At 35.8% G+C, this 22,166-nt stretch overlaps 4 protein-coding genes and 1 pseudogene across 8 annotated transcripts; 4 read left to right on the forward strand and 1 right to left on the reverse strand.

Moving 5' to 3' along the window:
• The first annotated feature begins 3,489 nt into the window (after positions 1 to 3,489).
• Positions 3,490 to 7,707, forward strand: LOC147550376 (P-loop containing nucleoside triphosphate hydrolases superfamily protein). Of its 4 annotated transcripts, none has more exons than XM_086669388.1 (7): positions 3,490 to 3,663; positions 4,197 to 4,275; positions 4,362 to 4,610; positions 5,504 to 5,781; positions 6,089 to 6,253; positions 6,746 to 6,889; positions 7,221 to 7,707. In XM_086669388.1, exons 2-7 carry the CDS (start codon positions 4,251 to 4,253, stop codon positions 7,431 to 7,433), a joined length of 1,074 nt encoding a protein of 357 aa, XP_086525514.1. In that variant the 5' UTR covers positions 3,490 to 3,663; positions 4,197 to 4,250; the 3' UTR covers positions 7,434 to 7,707. The 4 variants fall into 4 exon arrangements, with proteins under 4 accessions (XP_086525514.1, XP_086525517.1, XP_086525515.1 ...); XM_086669391.1 differs by having other exon boundaries at positions 3,533 to 3,663; positions 4,204 to 4,275; XM_086669389.1 differs by having other exon boundaries at positions 3,601 to 3,807.
• Positions 7,708 to 12,425: 4,718 nt separating this feature from the next.
• LOC147550377 (ethylene-responsive transcription factor ERF021 pseudogene) lies at positions 12,426 to 12,968 on the forward strand (annotated as a pseudogene).
• A 507-nt stretch (positions 12,969 to 13,475) lies between these two features.
• Positions 13,476 to 16,629, forward strand: LOC147550378 (small ribosomal subunit protein uS2-like). 2 transcript variants are annotated; one of them, XM_086665474.1, is made up of 5 exons: positions 13,476 to 13,983; positions 15,176 to 15,438; positions 15,604 to 15,798; positions 15,960 to 16,161; positions 16,310 to 16,629. In XM_086665474.1, the coding sequence occupies exons 1-5, from the start codon at positions 13,854 to 13,856 to the stop codon at positions 16,411 to 16,413; spliced, it is 894 nt and encodes a 297-aa protein (XP_086521600.1). In that variant the 5' UTR covers positions 13,476 to 13,853; the 3' UTR covers positions 16,414 to 16,629. The 2 variants fall into 2 exon arrangements, with proteins under 2 accessions (XP_086521600.1, XP_086521601.1); XM_086665475.1 differs by having other exon boundaries at positions 13,654 to 13,983; positions 16,316 to 16,629.
• A 757-nt stretch (positions 16,630 to 17,386) lies between these two features.
• CYTC-2 (cytochrome c-2) lies at positions 17,387 to 19,426 on the reverse strand. The gene is made up of 3 exons (XM_086665476.1): positions 19,085 to 19,426; positions 18,279 to 18,412; positions 17,387 to 17,758 (listed from the first exon to the last, which is right to left on the reverse strand). The coding sequence occupies exons 1-3, from the start codon at positions 19,194 to 19,196 to the stop codon at positions 17,666 to 17,668; spliced, it is 339 nt and encodes a 112-aa protein (XP_086521602.1). The 5' UTR covers positions 19,197 to 19,426; the 3' UTR covers positions 17,387 to 17,665.
• A 794-nt stretch (positions 19,427 to 20,220) lies between these two features.
• Positions 20,221 to 22,105, forward strand: LOC147550380 (NADH dehydrogenase [ubiquinone] 1 alpha subcomplex subunit 2-like). The gene is made up of 4 exons (XM_086671317.1): positions 20,221 to 20,368; positions 20,829 to 20,917; positions 21,027 to 21,133; positions 21,845 to 22,105. The coding sequence occupies exons 2-4, from the start codon at positions 20,832 to 20,834 to the stop codon at positions 21,946 to 21,948; spliced, it is 297 nt and encodes a 98-aa protein (XP_086527443.1). The 5' UTR covers positions 20,221 to 20,368; positions 20,829 to 20,831; the 3' UTR covers positions 21,949 to 22,105.
• The last annotated feature ends 61 nt before the right edge of the window (positions 22,106 to 22,166 follow it).

A 22,166-nucleotide genomic window follows, 5' to 3' on the forward strand; every position in this document is an offset into this window, starting at 1 on the left:
TCACGGACTTAAGATTTCGGCTAATTTGTGCTTGGGAAGTTTTTATCCAAAATTTTCGACTCATCATGTCATTTTCCGCACAACAAACTCGGTGAAATCCATCGTTTGTTCTTTTTATAATTTTTTTTATAATTGAATTTGAAGTTCTAGAAAACAAAATAGAGTAATAAGATGAAGAATAAAAGAATGAAAACTTAATAATGGCTTAATTTTGTATGTAGATAAAAATAAAATAAAACGGTAAAAAATAACAACAAAAAAACAATATATGGCAACAAAAAAATGATTGATTTTTTATCGTATCTTTCGAAAAATTTCATCTTCTTCACTTCGGATCTACCGGAAAAAACCATCTTCCTCAAGTACTTTTTTCGTCGTTGTCCGAGCTTGAACTTCACACAATATAAAACATTCAAACCCTATAAAATGTTAGCTAAAATCCTACTTATAAGGAAATCCAAGTTCTATTTGTATTAGAATAATCAAAGATTTCTAAGGAGAGAAAATTCAACCTCATGTTGTAACCAAACCAACAACAATACCCACATTAGAAATTTTAAGGGCTATTCAACACAATAAAAAAAACCTTAAGAAATCGAAGGTTTAGATTCATTGAAATTTTAAACAAGAACTATTGATTTAGGATTTTATCATATGAGTTATTTTCAGGGTCTTATCTTTAACTTTAAGTCTTTACTTTTTTTTTTGTAACTATGAATACCATTACACAAACAGAGTACTATTACAATGTCTATTACAGTATTTACTAAATAGAAAGTAAGGGACATTCTTCCAAGTCTTTGATCGATCTTTCTTTCTAGCCCATTTAGCTAGCTTATCTACTAGATAGTTCGGATTTCTTATGTTGTTGAACTTCACACCTCCAAGCTTTTTACTGATGTCCTTAATTTTCTTGATGTGTATCCTTGATTGGCGCTGGATTATATGCCTCGGGTTGTTTAAGTGTTGAATGAGACTGATATTATCGCTCTCAATGATATTAATATTGTGATGGTGTTTTTCTACCCATTCGATACCCCGAAGGATCGCTAGTGCTTCACTTTCTTCACTGGTTCGAGCTCTCGAAGTAGTTGCCTTTGCTTCCAAAAAGTTTGACTCTGCGTTGTGTGCTATAAGACTTATACCAATGTTAGTACCATAGAAGTATAAGATGCATCTACATTAATTTTTATATACGGGGAATTCGGGGGGACCCATTTGTCTAATCCAGACTGTTTTTGTTGTTTAACTGGTTTGATGTTTTTCGGATAAGCCATAATCATGTTGATAATAGAGTCCATATTGTTGATTGTGTGCTGGAAACAGTGATCACGTACATCGAGTTTTCCATATATGTCATAATATTGTGACAAAATGTATATCATTCGCTGTAAAACTAGTTTGAGTGTGATCCTGCCAAGAAAGAATCCATTCAGATAACGATGTGATATTCGTCGATATTATGTTAAAGTGGAACCATATGTTCTTGGCTAAAGGACAATGCAATAGCGCATGCTCAATCGTTTCAACCTCTATAAAATTTGAACACCCAGGTTGTTATCTATGAATTTGCCAATTCTGCTCTTAACCGGCAGAGCCTTCGTATATATTTTCCAGATGAATTTTTGGATTATAATTTAAAATCTCTGTAAATACCAAAAAGAGGCTCTTTAAACAACCAACTCTGTAAGTAGTTCTGAACTGCTCTGCAAATATCACTGACCAAAAAAATTTGTGACTGTAGAGATAGACACAATTTAATAGCTTTTTTTGTTATTTGTAAAACATTGAGAAACATAATTACTTTTTATCATGTAAAAGAAAAAAAATTTAATTTAGGATTTTTAAAAATCAAGATTTTAACGTTCAAATTAGTAGATGTCTTTTAAAAAAAAAATTATCAGTAGATGTCAGGTAAAAAAGAGATAAAATAGAGGCAAGACATCTTCTCTCTTATTTGTAAAAGGTTTCCCCTTACACGAACAAGGGGAACTCCTTTGTGGCTAGGGGCACTCTTTGCCATTTAGTTCTCCGGTGTGTATATTTTCTTTAAGTGGTCAATATATGGACAACCAATTATCTTAGGTGGACAACAATTTTACGTGGGCAACTAGAAAAATGAGAAATTTTATATAGACAACAATTTTTAAGGGGACATCACTCTATTATTTTTCACTCGTGTCCTCTAAGAATTGGAGCTTTTATTTTAAGTTCCACTTCTTTTCTTCCAAACCCTAGATCTTATTCTACTTCTTCTTCATCATTGATGTCTCTTTTGAGCAACTTTACCCGGTTCTTCAATAAATAGTTTTTTCCTTTCCTACAACTCTCCCTCCCACATCATTTTGAAGCCCTAAAATTATTCCTTCAATCGGTTGTTTTTTAGTGGGAGATCTTCCATCCATAAATGAAGCCACAACAAAAACAGTAAGGGGTCCAACAACATTAGGAATTCTCACATCTTCAAGTTTTATTGTTGTTTTTTGATAGGAAATTCACCATCCATTGTTGAACCAACAGACTTCCAATATAACCAGTAACAGGTCCAACAACATTAGGAATTGAAATTCTCACATCTTCAACTTATATTGCTCCATGCCACGTCAAACTTCATCGGTAATCTCATTAGACAACGAACTTCCTCCTCCAAGTAATTTTGGTCCTCCTTTACTTGTCCGTATAAGATAATTGGTTGTCCATATATTGACCGCCTTTCTTTATCTAAGTATAGTCCCCCATTATGTATATTTTTTATTCGTACATCACGTCGGTTTCTGATTGGATTTTATCTTTTTTTTAATGGTTCAGCGTGCTTCGGATCCTTGATCTCTAAGGTGGAATACTATACCTCTTACCACTCCAACCAAGAGTTGTTGGCAATTAGTTATTAATCAAATTGGATTTTAACTTGGTATGATTTAGACAATACCCCATGTACTTCGAATGACATTCATTTTTCTATTATCTTATGGTACATTTGGAAAACACAATGTGATCAATGTTTTGAGAATATCATTAGTAAGCCTTCACAAGTTATTATACCATCATTCCCTCGCGCTCCTGGTATAGTTAAAACCACTCAATGATTATGTTCTCACAGTTGGACTTCGTCAGTTTACCCATACTGTAAAAATTAACATGGATGTCTCGTTTACTGACATTAAAAATTGTTTGGAATTAACTTTATTGTGTTAGGATAATCCCACATTGGTTGTAAAAGGGACAAGAGGTGTGTTAATAAGTGCGATAGAAGTCTTACCTGTTGAGCTAGCTTTTGGGGTGAGAGAAGCCCAAGAACACCCAACACTAGTATCAGAGCCATGTATAACAAGTATCGGCCCAATAACTATTGAAGTTTAAGAGTCAATGTGTGAGACAGAGATTGTTGGGAAAGTGAGGAAACAAAACACCCAAAAACTTTGTAACCGATAAAATTTCTTTATTTTTTTATAACATGGATATTTTTTTTTGTAGTGTGACCAAATTTAAGACGACTACTACAATAGGTTACTAGGTACTTTAGTGGTAGTTCAGGACTCTAATTTAGACTGGACATCCAGGAACCTAAACCGCCATAAATTTTCCCTTGGTGGGGAAGTCAACAAGTTAAAAAGAGTTATTTACGACTCTTTTACTCCCAAACCCATTCAATTTCTGCCTTAAGTAAGTGATCTCTCTCAATCACCTTCTCTTTATTTTTTCTAGGGTTTCGTTTTATTCGTTGAGTTCTTCTGAAAATTCTCAATTGTTTGTGAAATTCGCTTCAGTTGATTAGTCGATTGTTTGTTTTCGCTAGCATAAAGGAAGGTAATGGATCAAATAAAATTATTCAATTGTTCTTCGTTTTCTAATATTTATCTGTTCGTTTTGTGATTGTTGATTGGAAAGACTTATCTTAAGTTTTACTGATAAAACTGATTATCTGTAATCGCTTAATGGAGTCTCGATTGTTGTTCAAGTTATGTCAATATTGTGAAAGTTTGAGAGAAGGCCAAATTTAATGAATCTTTACTAGTTATTAGATTTCGTTAACTTTATATGAATATATGTTAGTAATTGATTTGGATTTGCTTGTTTTATGTTGTTAGTCTAAGCTTATATTTCTTGATCATCAAATTCTTACTATTTCATTGTGATATTCCCCCGAATTTTTGTACTATAATCGATATGGGTACTGATTTTGAATTGTTGGGAAGATTTCAGCGTCGGTATATGCGTAAGAGTTGGACCAAATTGGAGTTGTCTGGCTGATGTCAATGAAATATTCTACAGAGGGTAACTTTACTTACTCAATATTGCTTTTTCTTTGTGGGGTTTAGAGTTCCTAAGTTCTTCGTTTTATATTTGTATTATATGTGTAGAGAAAATAAACCGAGTGATGGGTGGAATGTCGATTGATGATGATTGGGAATTGACTTCCTCGACCAGTGAGTCTCGGACTGTTGTTTTGGTTGGACGTACTGGCAATGGAAAAAGTGCCACTGGTAATAGCATTCTTGGAAGGAAAGCATTCAAATCGAAGGCCAGTTCTTCTGGTGTTACTAGTACTTGTGAATTGCAGAGAACTACTTTAAGAGATGGCCAGGTTGTTGATGTCATTGACACGCCAGGTACATTTTCATGTTAACCCTTTTTCTGAGTTTCAGTTGGCGTATACCTCGAGCCATCGATAGTGTACGTAGTCGCTGGCTAGTGGTATTGGTTGAAAAAAAAGAACAGTTAGAAATAAATCGTCGTTATGACCATCCCGCTTTCTTATTGTATTATTTCAAATTATTCGGTTATTTAATGCGCCAAAAATGTTCGTGACGGACAAAATCGACTTGTAGCAGTTGTCTCGCGACGAGAACATTGCAATCTTCGGATAACAAAATAGGAAAAAAATTGTTTCCACTCCCGATAAAGTCCGTGACGACTTCGTTCTAAAACTGGTTTTACTGCGAGCAACCATAACTGCTTTTCCGTATACATCTTTTTTCGTATATATGGTTATCTCTTTTTATGTCTGCATAGATACATTATTACATGTATCCAAGCTTAGATCACTGAAAAAATATTTCATCAACAGTTGAATACTCATTTAGTATAAACACATGCTTTAATCCTAGCATTACTTAGTTAGCATCAATAGCTGGGATTAGCAGAAATATAAATATTTTAGCTGTAGCTAACTCTAAAATCACTGAGCCGAAGTCTTCTAATTGGCTCGGTGGATTAATGACTAGCAAGGGAGTTGCATAATATATGTTGCTAAGGCCTGGGCATACCACTCCTATACTACATATTTCACAAAAGTACTTTTAGTGAACTCTAGATTCAGATTAGTTCTCTATTGAGATGAGTTATTTTTCTATATGAAGTATGAATAGCACTTACTAATGTTGCTTAAAAAATGTTGCTTCAAAGTTTTAATAAGAAAATGAACGGCACTGACTACTGAAGTCTTTTTCTTTCTTAGGTGTCATAGTTCAGATTGAAATAATAATGAGATATTTCTTTTCAGGACTATTTGACTTCTCCGTGGGATCTGACTTTATTGGCAAGGAGATCATTAAATGTATTAATCTGGCCAAGGATGGCATCCATGCCGTTCTTGTAGTTTTCTCAGTCAGGACTCGATTTTCGAAAGAAGAAGAAGCTGCACTCCAGAGTTTGCAAACATTGTTTGGAGATAAAATCTCTGATTACATGATTGTGGTTTTCACGGGTGGGGATGAGCTCGAAGATAATGAAGAGACCTTAGCAGATTATTTGAGTCACGAATGCCCTGAACCTCTAAAGGTTATATCTCCTTTTTAGCTTTTAGTTAAACTAGTGGTATATAACTAAACTGCATGATGTATTTTAAAAAAGATTCATTATATTATTGTGGGGCAGTTGTTGCCAGATGTGATTTTTCAAATTAGTAGCAGAATTAAGCTACTAGGATCTATATATATATATCATAGCAGTGGATGCTAGTAGTTCGGTTTTGGATTTCATATATAGACGCATTCGCTTGTAAACAACGAAAAAACGACTTCGTTTGTGATATTGTTGCTATATACTTCTGATCGTACATAGTTTGAATTTGGGAATGTAAATGCAGAATGTTCTTAAGTTGTGCAAAAACCGGATGGTGCTCTTTGATAACAAGACAAAAGATGAAAGAAAACGTGTTCAACAGGTCCAACAATTGCTCAGTCTTGTGAACATGGTCATAATGGAGAATGGTGGGCAGCCTTACTCGGATGAGTTCTTTGTTGAACTGAAGGTAAAGATTTTTTTTCGTTTATTTGTATTTAGTATTAGAAGGAATCATTGAATGAGGGCGAATACATATGCATGATCGTATGCTATTTTGATGTACGAGGACAACTTGAAATCTTCGAGGAATCATTTAGATATGCTACTTGTCTACGGTCAAAAAGTTTAAGTGTCGTTATAAGATAGGTAATCTGTTAATCGGCTGAGGGAATATGCTTGGCTAGGTCCAGTTGAGCTATCCAGTTAAATCCCTCAAGTGGGAAGGGAGTATGTTCTGAAATTACTTCTCCTTCTGGATGTTTGTGATTCAAGCACCACCCAAAGATCTCTTTTTTGAAACCCATAATAGTCGAATTAGGCTTACAAGAAACATCTTTATGATTTCTTACAAGCAAATGATACAGGTTCGTGGCGGGTTCGTATACTACGTGGCATAGAAATTCATCTCACTTTGTTGTGCGTATTGTCTTTTCACCGACTTTTGTTTATTATCTGACAGGAGGGAGCAGTGAAACTAGACAAACTACATGATCAAAAAGAACAGTTCAAGTCTTTGAAAGGATATCCTGAAGTGGAGATTGAGGAGTTGAAGAAGCAGATGTACATGCCATATGAGGAGCAACTCAAACGCATCACCGATATGGTAATTTTCATATTTCTGCATATATTCTCTTTCCTTTTTTACCACATTCCGTGTATCACTAAATTCCACGTCAATTAACCAAATGAGCAAGTTACTTACCGATCATAGGAGCTAACCAAGGTGAAATTAGATTGGTTTAACCTCATTTACCTTGATGTTAGCCTCTAGGATCGTGACCGGGTAATTCATATATTTATCAACACTTGGAAGTATGTTGAACTAGTCGGTTTTTCATGCCATAACATTTGGCACGTTTATGTTTGTTTATTTTGAGGGTTTCGTTTAATAGGCTGAATGTAATATAGTCGCTCCAATTTGACCTAATTTATAGGTTGAGATGAAACTGAGAGAAGCCACCCAGAGGCTTGAACACCAATTAGCAGAAGAGCACGCTGCGAGACTAAAGGCAGAACAATTTGCGCAAGATGCCCAAAAGCAATCAAACGACGAAATCCGCAAGCTAAGAGAAAGTCTGGAGAAAGCCCAAAGGGAAACTGAAGAGCTTCGTGAGCTAGCCAAAAGTGGGCGCTGTGCTATTCTCTGAACTCTGAAGTAAATTCTGTTCATATTGGTCCTTATCGAAACCAAACTCGTTTTCTTAATTATATAATTTCCATGAGTGTCTTTTTTTTGTTGAAAGTCCATGAGTGTCTTTTGATTGTGGTGGAACGTTACTTCCTCGATTGAATACCCTCTATCAACTAGTAGGCCTAATTTATTTTTCTCCGTTCGTCGTCTTCTCGTGAGTTGAACTTGATACATAACACTCAAGAACTTGAATATAATGTGTAAATGTCTAGGTTATGTTTTGATTTTCATACTTCTTGTTAAGTGTGACACAACTGCAGCATATGTCGGTATTGTCTCTACTTTTCCCATTCATCTCAACTTTAGTGCGAAGTTCTTCTTTAGGAGGACTTCTGGAGTCCACTTTAAAGACATAAAAAATCTCCACTTCTTCCACTCATCCTAAGTTAAACAAGTGTGAAGAAAGACTTCTCAGAGCCCACTTAAAAGATCTCAACAGTAATTACTTACTCGAAATTTCACTTACCATATTGTATTGTGGAAGAACTGTCAATTTTTTCTAAGGAACTGGTGATGGGCCTAAAAGGTTACCCTTAATAGGTCTACATCCGCAAGTGCACGGGTGTCAAGTTGTAATTTCTCAGTAAGACCGGTTCGTTCCTCAGAGACTAAGTCAAACTCAATTTAATCTTAAAACTATTGTGATTTTCAAAAGTGGTTTGATTGGTAATATGATTCAAATAAAAAAAATAGCAAATATAACTCAAAAGAAAACAAATAAGTTGATATTCAGAAAAGGGGAACCTAGGGTTTTCGAATCCATCCACATGATAATCCTAAAGACGATTTATTTGCCTTAGTCAACTAAGTACTTTGTTCTATTCAGATTTTATAACATGAACGCTCTAAAATCCGGAAAGTGTTATTGTTAAAAGCAATAAAGTTTTTAAAAGATACTAAGATTTTAATCTAAACATTAATTGACTTGCCGATAAATCAAAACGATAACATTCTCATTATGGACTTCATCTAAAACCCTAGATAGATAAGATTTAGCTACTCATGATAAAGGATGGAAGTTTAACTATATAGAATGCGGGAGAAAAGTAGAAAAATTGAGTTTCTTACTGATTTTGCAGCCAAACAGAGCCTTAAGGAAGTGATTTTCTTCTGTTTTTCCAAGAATTCTGCCAAACGCACCCTCTGGGAAAATTATTTTCTCGTCTTCTTGAATTTCTGTTTCTTTTTCACTCTTTCTGTAATCTCTCTCTCTCTTTCTCTGTAATCTCCCTCTCTCTCACTAAGAAGTAGAAAACAACAAGAAAAATCAAAAGCAAGAAAATGATTATGATTTATTAAAACCGAGTTTCTGTTTCTCTCTCTCTCTACAATAACTCTCTTCTTAATCTCTCTGTCTCTCTCTCTAATTCTCTCTCTTCCTCTGTAATCTCTCTCTCTCTCTCACTGAGAAGCAGAGGTTACAAAAGAAAGATCAAAAATCAAGAAAAATCAAAACTCTTAAGCTCCGGTTCAGTCTTTCTCCCTCCTGTTCTTTCTCTAAAATCCTCCAAAACCGTGATGATCCTCCCTCAGCCGAGAAGATCTCCTTCTTTTCCAATCCTTTCTGTTTCCACCAATCCCTCGATCGAGTCTGTTTTGATTACATCTCTCTCTCTAAATTGTTTTTGAACAGTTCCTAAAGAAGCCGGGAGAGAAGGAAAATTTAAATTCAGTTGGTGGTACATGGACCGTCCGATCTAGTCTTCCTTTCTCCCTGTCCGTTAGATGTCCCGGTCCCATAGTAATAAGATGAAACCCATGCACTGGATCCTCACAACGTGAAACCCCTGAGCGCCTTCCACCGGTGCCAGAAAGTATCCCGATAATAACTTGGACCGTCAGATTACACCATATGCTCTACAAAGATCTTCTCCACGTGTTCTATTTGATCTGGTCAACTGTCTTTGACCCAAACTTTGACCTTGAATATTTTGCACAACCGGACTCCTATTCGACTTCCATCTTCACCCACGGACTCGTCATGGACCCCTCTTCTCATCCGAGCATCAACATTATCCAAACTTACCATGCTACCCTTGTCACCAAATGATCAAAATGCTCCTAACATCAATTTCTCCTGATTTCGCCTGTTTTTCACACTAAACTCCGTAAAAGACACCTGAGAAAGAAAATCAAGCAGTTCATCAGAGTAACGGCTCGATATGGACTAACTAGCTCCAATTAAGAGATTGAAATGAGGCATTTTCATGACTCATCAACTGGCCATGGCCCTTGATGTATCTAATGCATTGCATAATATCATGAAAAATGAATATTAGCAAAGTTAAGCATACACCACTTTTGCCCAAGTTCAACCACTGGAGTTTTATTCATGACAAGAGCACTCAAGTCCACCTAAAAGACAGAGACTTGTCAAGTACACCTAAAGGACCTAAACACTTAGTAAGGTTCTGCATGCACTTTTAGTCTAGGCTCCAAACATTGTACCTAAAGGACCTAAAACACTTAGTTGTCTATGCACTTTTAGTCTAGGCTGCAAAGATTGTTTTACAATGACTACTCTAAGGGGTGATTATTTTTAGTTTCGATGTAACCCCCGTATACCGATCTGGAGGGTTGTCTATATAGATGGGAGAGTTAGAAGGGGAACAATCCATTATATCTCTTCTATTGGCGATCACTTGGCCCTTCTATCTTCCTTACAAGAGTAATTCTAGTGGTTTTACCATCTTTTTTGTTTAACTGTGACACAACAATGAAAGTTGTCCATATTATCTCTACTTTACCTCTCATCCCAAGTTTTAACAGTGAAGTTTCGTTTTTTTTATGACGATATAGCGAGTCTACTTAAAAGACCCCGACAATAAATACTTGCTCAAAATCTTAGTTACCAGAGTCACTCAATTTTTTTTCTGAGAAATTAACCATGATGTATCTGATCCATGTATATTACTATAAATGGGTATTAACGAAGTTTTTTTTATTAAATAGGTATTAATGAAGTTGCGCACCCACTTATTACGTTTGCCACTTACACATGGTATTTTAGGAATATAAAATTTTGTCCCAAACGTTCTTTTTAAGTGTTGGTACAAGGTTCCAATTTTAGGCATATGTCTAGTCAGCAAGGAAGCCACTTAGACAAGACCAGGAAACAAGAAATAAGTGGGAAGAGAGAATATGAAATGAAAACAAATGTTAAAGTGAGACCTATAAATTCAAACTAAGAATGCTATGACTAAACAAAGTTATGGAGTCCAGATACAAGATGATATCACCATTCAATATACACGTCACCAGACAGTTGTTAAGCCGCGTGTCACGTAATATCATCAACTGCAAAACATTTCATTAAAATTTTATTATATTATTTATACATTCATGCACCAAAATCTTATAACAAAAATTATGGGTCTATCCGTGCTTTTCATTGAAAGATACATTTTATATTTTATCTTACACTAATCTTATGGCCTTTTTGGGTTCAGAGAACCTATAACTTCTATTGGCCCACCTCAGCAAAAAAAAAATGTTTCTATTGATTGATCCCATATCTTTTCACAGGGGGTTTGACTTGAAAAAAGTTATACTAAAACAGAACTGATATCACCTGGTGCCTCAAAGGAAACTGGTTTAGTTCTTTATCTTCGTGAATGTGAGAATAGTCCCAAATGAAAGAATGAGTATCTAACTACCAACAAAATGTTTAGGTCTTCTCCACCCATAGTTAATTGGGTTTCAGTTTTTTTTTTTGTGAGTAGAAACACATCTATTAAAAGCAAAGTTACAAAGTTCGAATCCTATATCGATGGACAAGAGTATATAGGACCAAAACAAATAATTAAAATTAACATCAGAGGATTAGAAGGTGGCTCGGCCCATTCAAGGGACCAAACACGAAGCCGCTAGGTTGTGTGCGACCTGATTATGAAGTCTTGGCAATGAGATATCTTCACCTGTCGCCTCTAGATTGAAGCACGTAGCTCCATGGTGTCCGTATAAATGTGCCACGACACCACGGGATCTACGGATGTGATCAAATAAACCAGAATCCTAGAGTCTGATTCGATCATAAAATGCCCTAAACCCATCTCATCGGCCGACTCCAACCCAAGGCAAAACCCTCACATTTCACTCTTAAGAGCTGAGACCGGCGGTTCTCTTAGTGATTTTTGGGCGATGATGGTGCCAGAGAAAACTCTGGCTGACCACAAACTTAACAATTGTTAATAGAGATTTTTCTATTTTGATATAGTAAGCTCGAAGTCTGATCGTAACTTTCTGCTAGTAATTGGTGGTTCAAAGAGATACTATGCAATCTTTAATTTGTCGTAAATTAAATAATTGAGGGTAAACAATTTTGAACAAAAAAAAAACTGTCTGCAAGTCTACCTCCTTGTTCCAAAGGTATACATAATCTTGGGTTACTAGCCTAAGGAAGTTATGATGAACCTAACATGGATTATGGTATTTCACATGATTTATTTGTAAACTCTTCGTGTTATGATTTTACAATACAATTGTCCTTAAAAAATGTAAAATGGTAGGAAGTATAGACCTATGTTGACCAACATCGAACTTGAAAAATAGTACAATATTGTTCAAATTAGCATTATATTAACACCAAATTCAGAGATTCATTCAAAGGTAACATTCTTATAGTATCTAGTTCTATGTCATGATAAACTTTTTTTTATTGTTGAAGTAGGAACACTTATAAGAGTATAAACAAATGAAGTAAATAATATTAACAAGGCACCCAGCTGTATATATAAACCTTATTATAGTTTACAAGATTGTCGACGATCCCCTGAAAAAAGAAATGATTAATGAGTCCTTTAGATTACAAAAACCATTCGAATGATCCCAAGCAAGTACTAGGAAGCTGCGAAGAAGTTCGCAATGTTCCCAACCTATATATACTCAAATTCTCTACCAACTTGATAACACATTCAATTGACGCATTTAATTCATTAACTCTATCGATATGGAGAGTGGGAAATACACTGTGAACGATTCTGAAGTATCACGTGGAAATTATAGAGGAATTCGAAAGAGAAAATGGGGAAAATGGGTATCGGAAATACGTGAACCGGGTAAAAAGGCTAGAATTTGGTTAGGTAGTTTTGAAACAGCGGAAATGGCAGCAACTGCACACGACGTAGCAGCATTTCACCTCAAAGGAAATAGGGCGAAGCTTAATTTCCCCGAATTAATTGATAAATTACCACGTATTGTTACTAAGAATCCCGATGATATTATATTGGCAGCTAAGATAACAGCTATACGCTTACGTGGAGGACCAACGACTAAATGTGAAGTAATTGGTAATCCAAGACCAAGTTCCATACCAACTATTATTGGACTCACACCGGCTCAGATTCAAGCTATCAACGATTCACCACTTGACTCACCAAAATTGTGGAACATCGAGTCCATGCTATTTGAACCATCTTCTCTGATTCCAAACAATTTTGAAATGGATCATGAGTGGGAAGACTCCCAACAATATTATGATCTATGGGACTAATTATTTGGATGGGGATTTACTATAGTAAATTAATAATCATACTTCTCCTAGCTGCCAATATTTGTATTTTAGAAAATATTGTGCGAAAAAAGTACCAGACGAAGATTTTTAGACCGGATTCTGGAGTGTTTTCTAGTCGAGATGCTAGTGGTGAAAATGTTGAACACTTTACTTATATTATCTAATTGTGTTTTGATTATCATTGTCCAAAGAAACAAAAAAAGTAGTATATCAATAAATGACAAATTTTCTTTAATCCACTTTTCATAATTGAGATTTATCTTATAATTAAAAAATATGACAACTAACTTTTCTGATAATTTAAGGTGTCATATGTTAAGGAAACGCATGTTAATTATAACGGTTAATTGAAGCTTCCAACCTATATTGTTGTAAGTACAATCGAATATAAATTCGTATTTCAGGAACGATTTTGAATACTAAAACCTGCATCGCCTTTTCAGACGACCTATCAAACGGGCGTAAGGAACGTAAAAAGTGGACGGAAGAGTTTAATTTCGTGGAAGTGTAGAACAAACAACTTAAAACCGTGAAAAAAATGTGTTTTTTAGCATTTTTTAGATAAAGTTTTCGCTTCCTCAAGAGAATCATTTCCACACTTTTTGTGGAGAGAGAGAAAATATTTTCTCCCTATCAAACACAACCTAAAGGAGTTGTTCTGGTTGCCTATAGAATATTCGAACATCAAAGGCTTAAGCCCCATTGCATTGACCCGATCCATTAGCAACCCTAGTTGGTTAGGGTTTCTCTCATGACCTCATAAATTCCTCATTTCTGCAAAACGGTGAGGGTAAAGAACTAGGGTTTTGTTCGCCATACAGTAACAGGGAGTTAGAGCTTAGAAACCCTAGCTAACAATCAATCATGGAGACTACGAAGGAGTTGTCTCAGAAAGAGGCTGATATTCAGATGATGCTTGCCGCTGATGTTCATCTTGGTACCAAAAATTGCGATTTTCAGATGGAACGTTACGTCTTCAAACGAAGAACTGACGGTAAAATCTCTCTCTCTCTCTCTCTCTCTCTGTTTTTTTGTTGATTGTGGATCTGAAAGTAAACTATGTGAAAAATTAGCTTGATTTTTTGTGTTTCATATTGAATTAGTTGTTCTGTTCAGATCTTTAAATCCCTAGTTATTAGTTTTTGTGAGAGAAATATATTATAGGTCAATTGTTAGTGATTAAATGCTAATCAGGTAAATTCTGGGTTACCATTTTCTTTTGTTGAATGTCTAATAATTGCTCTAATTAGATGCAAAAGATGTTCATCAAGATTTCATCACACTTTGATTAATAGGTTTTGGTGTTAGTTAGCTGCAAAAATGATGATTCCAGTGTTTCTTTTTCTGCCCATCAATTATAATGTTTGTTACAATAAGCTAGAATTATTTAAAGATTTATGTTTGTCAAAGGTGATGCCCTAACTTTAGTTATAATGTTACCTCTCCGATTTAGCTCCTTTTGAGATAGCATTGTAAAATTTGGTTTCAGCTTTCAGAATTTCAAATATTCTTTTTCTTTGTGTACAAATTGGTGTAGCCATGTAGGCGCCATTGATACCTACTAGCATAGTTCCACATGTACTAGGGTTTCTCCTGGGCTTGTCCTATATCATCACCCCAGGTTTCTTCATCCGATCAGTGTCATATGTGCCAACCAGCAAACCCACACAAAAACACGTAGACTATAAGTGACACTGATGTTATATATAACAAGGTGGAATTAAGTGCCTTTAAACTTCTATTTGACATCACCAATACATCATTTATTTGTTGAGTTAATTAAGTTAATTATTATATTACATAACTGAAAAACTGAAGTCTATATAAATAAAATGTACTATAACCAAATCAACTATTTGATGTGGGCAGGAACCACAGCTTATGCATAACAGAGTTGCTTATTATTTTACTCTTTGGTATATTTGCTAACATATTCCTGTTAATTGCCATTTGATGTGCATGTGCTTCATAGGATATGAAGCCTGAACTGATAAGAACGATTTTGTTTAGTACAGCTATAAGAATTTAAAATTGAGCTGAACTAGCATGGGTTGTTATGATTGTACTCTGTCAGACTCAGATGTGCAACGGCGAACGCTGAATTTTACATTTACTTGGGTTTGACGAAGTTAATTGCTATCTTATTCGTATTGGGGTTAACTGGATTTGTGAATCACTATTGGCAGGAATCTACATCATAAACCTAGGTAAAACATGGGAGAAGCTTCAAATGGCTGCAAGAGTTATTGTTGCTATTGAGAACCCACAAGATATTATTGTTCAGTCTGCAAGGCCATATGGTCAGAGAGCTGTTCTGAAGTTTGCTCAGTATATTGGAGCTCATCCAATTGCTGGACGACACACTCCTGGAACATTTACCAATCAGCTCCAGACTTCATTTAGCGAGCCACGTCTTCTAATCCTTACTGATCCCAGAACCGATCATCAGGTACTCCATTTGTTTTTGTCTGAAAAGCGTACATATGGTCGAGGCTTATATCCGCTGTCAATTGGTGAGCAGCACATAGTAGGGTTATGTGGTACTCTGCTTTTTCGTTTGAATGAATCCTACAGTCCTGATTCTCAGTAATGACTAGTCTTGAATTTTCTGCAGCCAATTAAGGAAGCTGCCCTCGGTAACATTCCAACAATTGCGTTCTGTGATACAGACTCACCCATGAGATATGTAGATATTGGGATTCCCGCAAACAACAAGGGAAAACACAGCATTGGTTGTCTGTTCTGGTTGTTGGCAAGGATGGTTCTTCAGATGCGAGGCACCATTCCTGGGAAGAAATGGGATGTTATGGTAAAAAAAACTCATAAACTTTTTATCTCATTATCTGTGAAGTTCTAGTCTTTGTTTTTTTTTTTGGATCAAAAGAAAGGTGTTGTATAAGATTGTAACTGTCAAGTAGCTGAGTGCTTGGATTTAGCTCAATGGTCTAAATCAACCTTGAAACTGTGCAGGTGGACTTGTTCTTCTACAGGGAACCTGAGGAAGCTAAGGATCAGGAAGAGGACGCCATTGCTGCTCCTGAGTTTGTAGCAGATTACTCAGCAGGTGCAATTGGTCTTGGAGACCAATGGGGTGGTGATGCCCAGTGGGCTCCAGAAGTGGCTGACGCACCCATTCCTGCTGTTACAGGTGTTGAGTGGACTGCTTCTCCAGGTTTGACTAACATAATTGCTTGTTTTTCCATCTTGTTCTTTGTTATAGATCCCATGCAGTTTGTGTTTAGACGAATTAGGCGTTTATTAGAACGCTTAATGAAATAGAATTAAGTTTTATTGATCTGACTCATTCTTTGTCTCTGCAGTTTCAGTTCCATCAGGTGGAGACGGATGGGAGACAGCAGCTGCACCTCCAGTTGGTGTTGCACCGATAGGCGATGTTGTTCCACCCCCTGCTTCAGGATGGTAATGAAGGGAAAAAAACTTCTAATTCACCACCACCCCTTAAAGTCTCTAGATATCTAAACGGCTTTTTGTTTTGATTTGTTGAATTTATGAAAGTGAGAACATGGATAGTTTAGTTGCAGTTGAGTTGTTTATTTTACTTGAATATCACTTTTCTGTGGTGTGGATAATTGTCATTTTGATGGTTAATGCTATGAATACCTAGTTTTTTTGTTTTTAAGTATTTATTATTAGTACTTCTGAAACCACATATGGCTTTATGGGGTTACTCTACAATTTAAGTTTGAACAATAAATTCCAATTTCAGAACAAATAAAGATTAGATCAATTCCCTTCTCTACTTCTCAATTGACCGACTATTTTTTAATTTTAGTTATCTCCTGAGGTTTTTAAGATTGAAATTTCAATCTTAATTTTGTTGAGATGGGTGAGTGCAAGAGGTCGAGTGGTGTGACCAACTTACATTTAGCCATTATTCCATTTTGTACATCCTTTTTACATTAAATGTCATCTTAATTCTTATCTTCCCTGTTTTTATATTCTCTTCCTTTCTCCGTTTTTTGTTGTGTTTCTCCTCTAGCTATTTCTCCCTCCCCTTTCCATCTTCTGCCTGTTATAATCTCCCTCCCCTTTTCATCTTCTCAGTGTAGTTCTCCTATAAAGTGAGACCCCAAAAGTATGCAACTTGCCCAATTCCAGTTTTTATAGAAAAACTTTATTGGCAGGTCCTCCTAGAATAGCTCAGGTCATCTAGAAAGTTGTTTTTTTCTCTCCTTTCATTCATCAGGGAGTGAAGATTAAGAGGGGGAAAAAAGAACACAAGCGCAAAGTAGATGCATGAACTTGTGGAACAACTACCCTTGTCGGATGGGTCTAAGAAATGTAAAATGAATAGTTTTTAGTTACCTTAACAGCCACCGGACGAAATTAGGGCACAGTGAACTAACAGGATATATAATTGACAAAAGTGAAAAATATAAACCAACAAACCAAATTTAATGAAATGTATCTCATCAAATGTTGATGAAAAAAAGCCCTAAAACAAAATTTTGTTCATAAAAGCATACCCAACTATTTCAGGGGTGATGCCTTTCTTTATAAAAGAGAGTCACCCAAAGTGTCTTCTACTCCCTATACTTTTCAGACTGGAAATGAAAAAAAGAGTACGGATAGCCTTAACAAGATCAAGGTTTTATTCCCAAAAAATTATATTTTTCCTATTTCAGAGCAATACTCCTTCATTCTCAAATTGAAAATTAGCACGTGGATTCCTTGAGGTAAGCAATCAGATCAGCTCGGTCCTGTGGCTTCTTCAATCCTGGGAACACCATCTTTGTTCCTGGGATATACTGCAATTCAAATAAAATTTTCAATCTTTAATACAATTAATTCAGACATCAATTTGTGTCGGGTTAGGTTAGTTAAAGCTAGGGAAATATTGCAGTTCTTTTAATACATGAAATTTAAATGTAGTGATTGGAGAGTACCAACATCATCAGATGGGCCATAATAAGAAAAAGAAAGAACATTAAAGGGTATATGTTTTTCTTGTTGTCCTTATCAGTAACCCGTCGATTGAGACGGAATAAAATCAGCCACATATATGATACATCAAATTGGGGGGGTCAGACAAAACAAACAATATGAAACCTCACATTGGGAGTCAGACATTAGAGAAAAGACAAGAAGTTTAAACAATGTGTTGTTCCGTCTAGTTTCGTCTAATGAGAGTGTATATACATACATGAAGCATGTGAGTAATAAACTTCTTCTTAGGAGTGGAACAAAGAATCACACGTTAGAATGAAAATGTACAAACTTCATTCCGATGTTATATAATCTATGAAAAATTCTGCTATAGAATCTTACCTTCTTGGGGTTAAGCAAGTAATCGTACAATGTCTTCTCCTCCCAGTTGACAGCCATGTTCTTGTTGGCAGCAGAGTAGGAATAACCAGCAGTTGTGCCGGATTGTCTTCCGAAAAGACCATTTAGATTAGGTCCTGCAAATTTTAAAGGTGCGTTAAACTAAGTGTATTGTGTATAAGCAGTCTCATTCCATATTGTTCTTGATAAAGAGAACTACTCCAAAATGTCTAAAAATGTGGTTCGTAAAAGAACTGAGGATTTAAGTGAATATCAGTCAACCCTAGACTAGAATGCTTACAGAATTCAGACACAGCCTGTCTGACCTTAACTTTTCAAGAACTCATACGTAATTAGCATCTGGTTTTCAAGGTGCTGATTCAGACTCGGAAGTCAATCAATCTACTACGATCTTATGATACATGATTATCAGATCAACTGCAAATATATATATGAATATGTATATTTAAATGAAAGGAAATCAATTCCACAATTTTCCAGCATCAAAGTCAAAACTCAGATTATAAGGAAACAGATAGAATCTGAACTGATTCACAGTCAAGGTAAAAATAGATCTAAAAACAATTCATTCATAACAGATCGATGCAAAACTTAAATTCCTTCTATAACTGAAACGGATACAAATTTATGAATCATTAGAGAACAGAATCAGCTTTCAACAACAGATCAAAGAAACAAATCATAACCTAGCAAATCATCAATATTATATATTATATAATCGATTATAACAGATCGAAACATATTTTCTTGAAATACAAACAGTCTGATTTAAGAAATGTAAGTCAAACCTTGTTTGTGACCAGCTCCTTTCTCGACAGTATGACACTGAGCGCACTTCGTCTTAAAGATCTTCTCTCCGGCCTTAGGGTTTCCTGGTGGAGCTTCATCGAATGATGCCATTTTCAGATCTGTAGAGACAGAGAGAAACTAGATCTAGCGAACGAGTTTGTGTTACTTCTTCCAAGCTTTTTTAGGGTTTGTTTCTAACAAGCCGACGGTGAGGGACAAGTCTTGTTTTATAAGCAAGTATTTTCGTGGTTGACTAAAATAGCCTTTTATCTTCTATTAAATGACATATGAAAAGTTTTCGTCCTCCAAATTTTGTGGCTCTCCTTTGACGAGCCGTGGATAGCACGAGACTCTGCCACGCCGCGGGTTAATGAAACTATAACGTGGTCCGTTGTCATTTTTTACTCGTTAGTCTGGCGGTTTGGCTCTGCCCTAGCTTGTCAATATAAAATTGTTATTATGTCGGACCCAAGGTCGATTAAATCAAGGTGGACGGGCGGTGTTTAGAGAAAAAAAGAATTAAATTTTTTCAAAATCTTTCCAAGTCCACTTAAAGGGTCTTGATTGTGCCAGTCTAGAAATTAGAAAACATTACCGTTATATATTTGTCCCCCACTTTTGGCAAGCGAAAAAAGTGCGTATGAGTACCTAAAGGGGCTTCAATTGTCACATAAAAAGGAGGCATCATATGGTATGCGGGTCAACGGATGTGATAAGACGGGCTAAATAAAGCGGATACTTGAGAATGCACCGTGCGAGCACGATTCGTGCCTCCTCGTGAGGAAAGGCCTACCATGATCTTTTACTTGAATCTGTCTCATTAATTATACTGGGTTTTACAGGAACTTCTATCTTCGGATTCTTGACTTTCTCGAACTCCTCAAGTTGGGTAAACTCGTTTAGGTTGAGCTACAACCTTTTTGTTTTTTGGCTTTTTTTGGTTGAAGAACGCCTTTTTGTTTGGAGTCCTGTGTAGTTAAGGGGTAGTCGGGTCGGGTATGGGGTTTCTATGTTTTTTCACAATCCTAGCTCCAACGTGATTTTGTCATTTTGATTGATTTTTTTTTTTTTTTTTTTTTTTTTTGTGGAAACCATTTTGATCTCTATGTATGGAAAAGAGCTCTCCATACACGATATGCCATTTTTCTTCACGAAGGGCTCTTTTGTAATTCTAACTCAATCTAGACCTGCAAAATTCAAGATCATCCAAGCTCCGTCCTTGTATTCGATCTTTAACCCTAATTTCCCCTATAGACCTTCAAACCGAGCAAATCGAAATTAAGGTGAGTCTCTTTATCTCTCTCTATCTCTATTTGTTTAATTTTATTCCGACTCAACTAAACACCGAAATCAAACTGGTTTTCAACAAAAATCTGATTCCATCCAAAATCTAGTTTGTACTAAGTCACATTAGAATGGCGGAACTAGATTTAGATCTTAGGCATTACGAAGAAACCCTAACATTTTCTCTTAAATTTCGTATTTTTTCAGTCTTATCGATATTGTGTTTGGTTTAGAAGTTTCTGAACATTTTGTTGAATTTTAGTAACATTTTAGTTCTGAGTAGATTGGTTGTAGTTATACCCTATGTGATAATTGTATCTTGAAAGGGTTTCTTCTATTCCCTTATGCTTAAATGATTAATCTAGGAAGTTAGGAAGTCTTTTGAATCACCATTATTTTTTGAGAGAGAAACTTTAAGTAAAATTTGATAATGAAAGCTTCCCATTTTAATGTTGAAAGAAAATGGCTTGGAGGGGACATCTATCAAGAAATTTGAAAGAGGTCAGACTATTGTTCTGTCAATCTTCACCTGAGAGCTCCCAAACTAGGTAAATATTGTTCGTTCTTCCGATGTTGTCAAATTGAATCCGAATGTATATGTGGGTATGGGTCTGATATGATGTTTGTTGTTTAACTTGAAAACTTTGATGAACACAGAGAGTTTGTTCAGAGGAATTACAAAGATCTGAAGACATTGAACCCAAAGCTCCCAATTTTGATCCGTGAAAGCAGTGGAGTCAAGCCTCAATTGTGGGCCAGATTCGGTACTTCCATGATTTCTCTTCAATTCTTTGTTTTGCTTGTCTAACATCACTCTATATTGGGTATCATGATAGAGCTATACAAAACATTTCGAAGACTTCGTTTGCAGCTATCTTTCTTTCTTCGAAGTAGTATTATGGTTTGTTTGGTGGATGGAGGAATTCAGAATAGGAAAAACGGCCAAAAGTAGGGTTTGGCAGGACTTTAGTTCCGTTGGTCTACTTTGGCAAATTAAAATCTTAGGGTTCAAGTTTGTAAAGGAAACACAAATCTTACCAAATCCCTTGTTTTGATTCCCACCTCCCCCTTTAGTGTCTTCTTCCTTGGAATCGATATTGACCAAGAGTTTAGGTTCTCAAACCTCAATACTCAATGTTGTAGTATGCCATGTTATAAGTAGTCTTGTTGAAGAGAGATTTGGTTCCTAATTCCTAAATCACAGGCGGAGATATCCTCATTAGGTTTTCACTACTCATAAACTTTTAACCTGTAAGACTCGGCTGAAAATAGTGGTAATGAAGGAGAAGCACTTTGTACTTAGTAGTGAACACATAAAACGCCTCCATAATGGCCCACGCAACAAGTTTTCGATTTTAATGTTGTGATTATTGTGGATTAATAATAATGTTCAAAATTGTCTTCATGGTATGTTTGTTTATAAATTTTAACAATCTACCATCTATCTGATTTGTAACAACGATTTGTTAACACAGACATGGGTGTCGAGAGAGGCGTTTATCTGGAAGGATTAACAGAAACACAGATCTCGAAAGTACTTGAGGAGCTTGTTAAAGCAGGAGGGGCCCTTAAAGCCTGATTGACTATGATGATATTATTTGATCTTTTTGATTAAATAAACAAAAATTCTAAGCGAATTTCTTCAGTGGCTGTCATTGCCTTTCTGACAATTGCTTGTTGTAAAAGATCAGTTTTCTTATAATTTCAGTTATTGAATTCTTGTTTTGGACCTTGAATTTCTGCTACATGTTTAGAACTTTTTTTCTAGTTCGACTTGAATGCCCATCTTCAGATCCG

This window comes from Eschscholzia californica, unplaced genomic scaffold, assembly GCF_041429995.1.
Source record: "Eschscholzia californica isolate CP2 unplaced genomic scaffold, dmEscCali1.0.p SCAF_3, whole genome shotgun sequence".
In the NCBI taxonomy this organism is placed as follows: domain Eukaryota; kingdom Viridiplantae; phylum Streptophyta; class Magnoliopsida; order Ranunculales; family Papaveraceae; genus Eschscholzia; species Eschscholzia californica.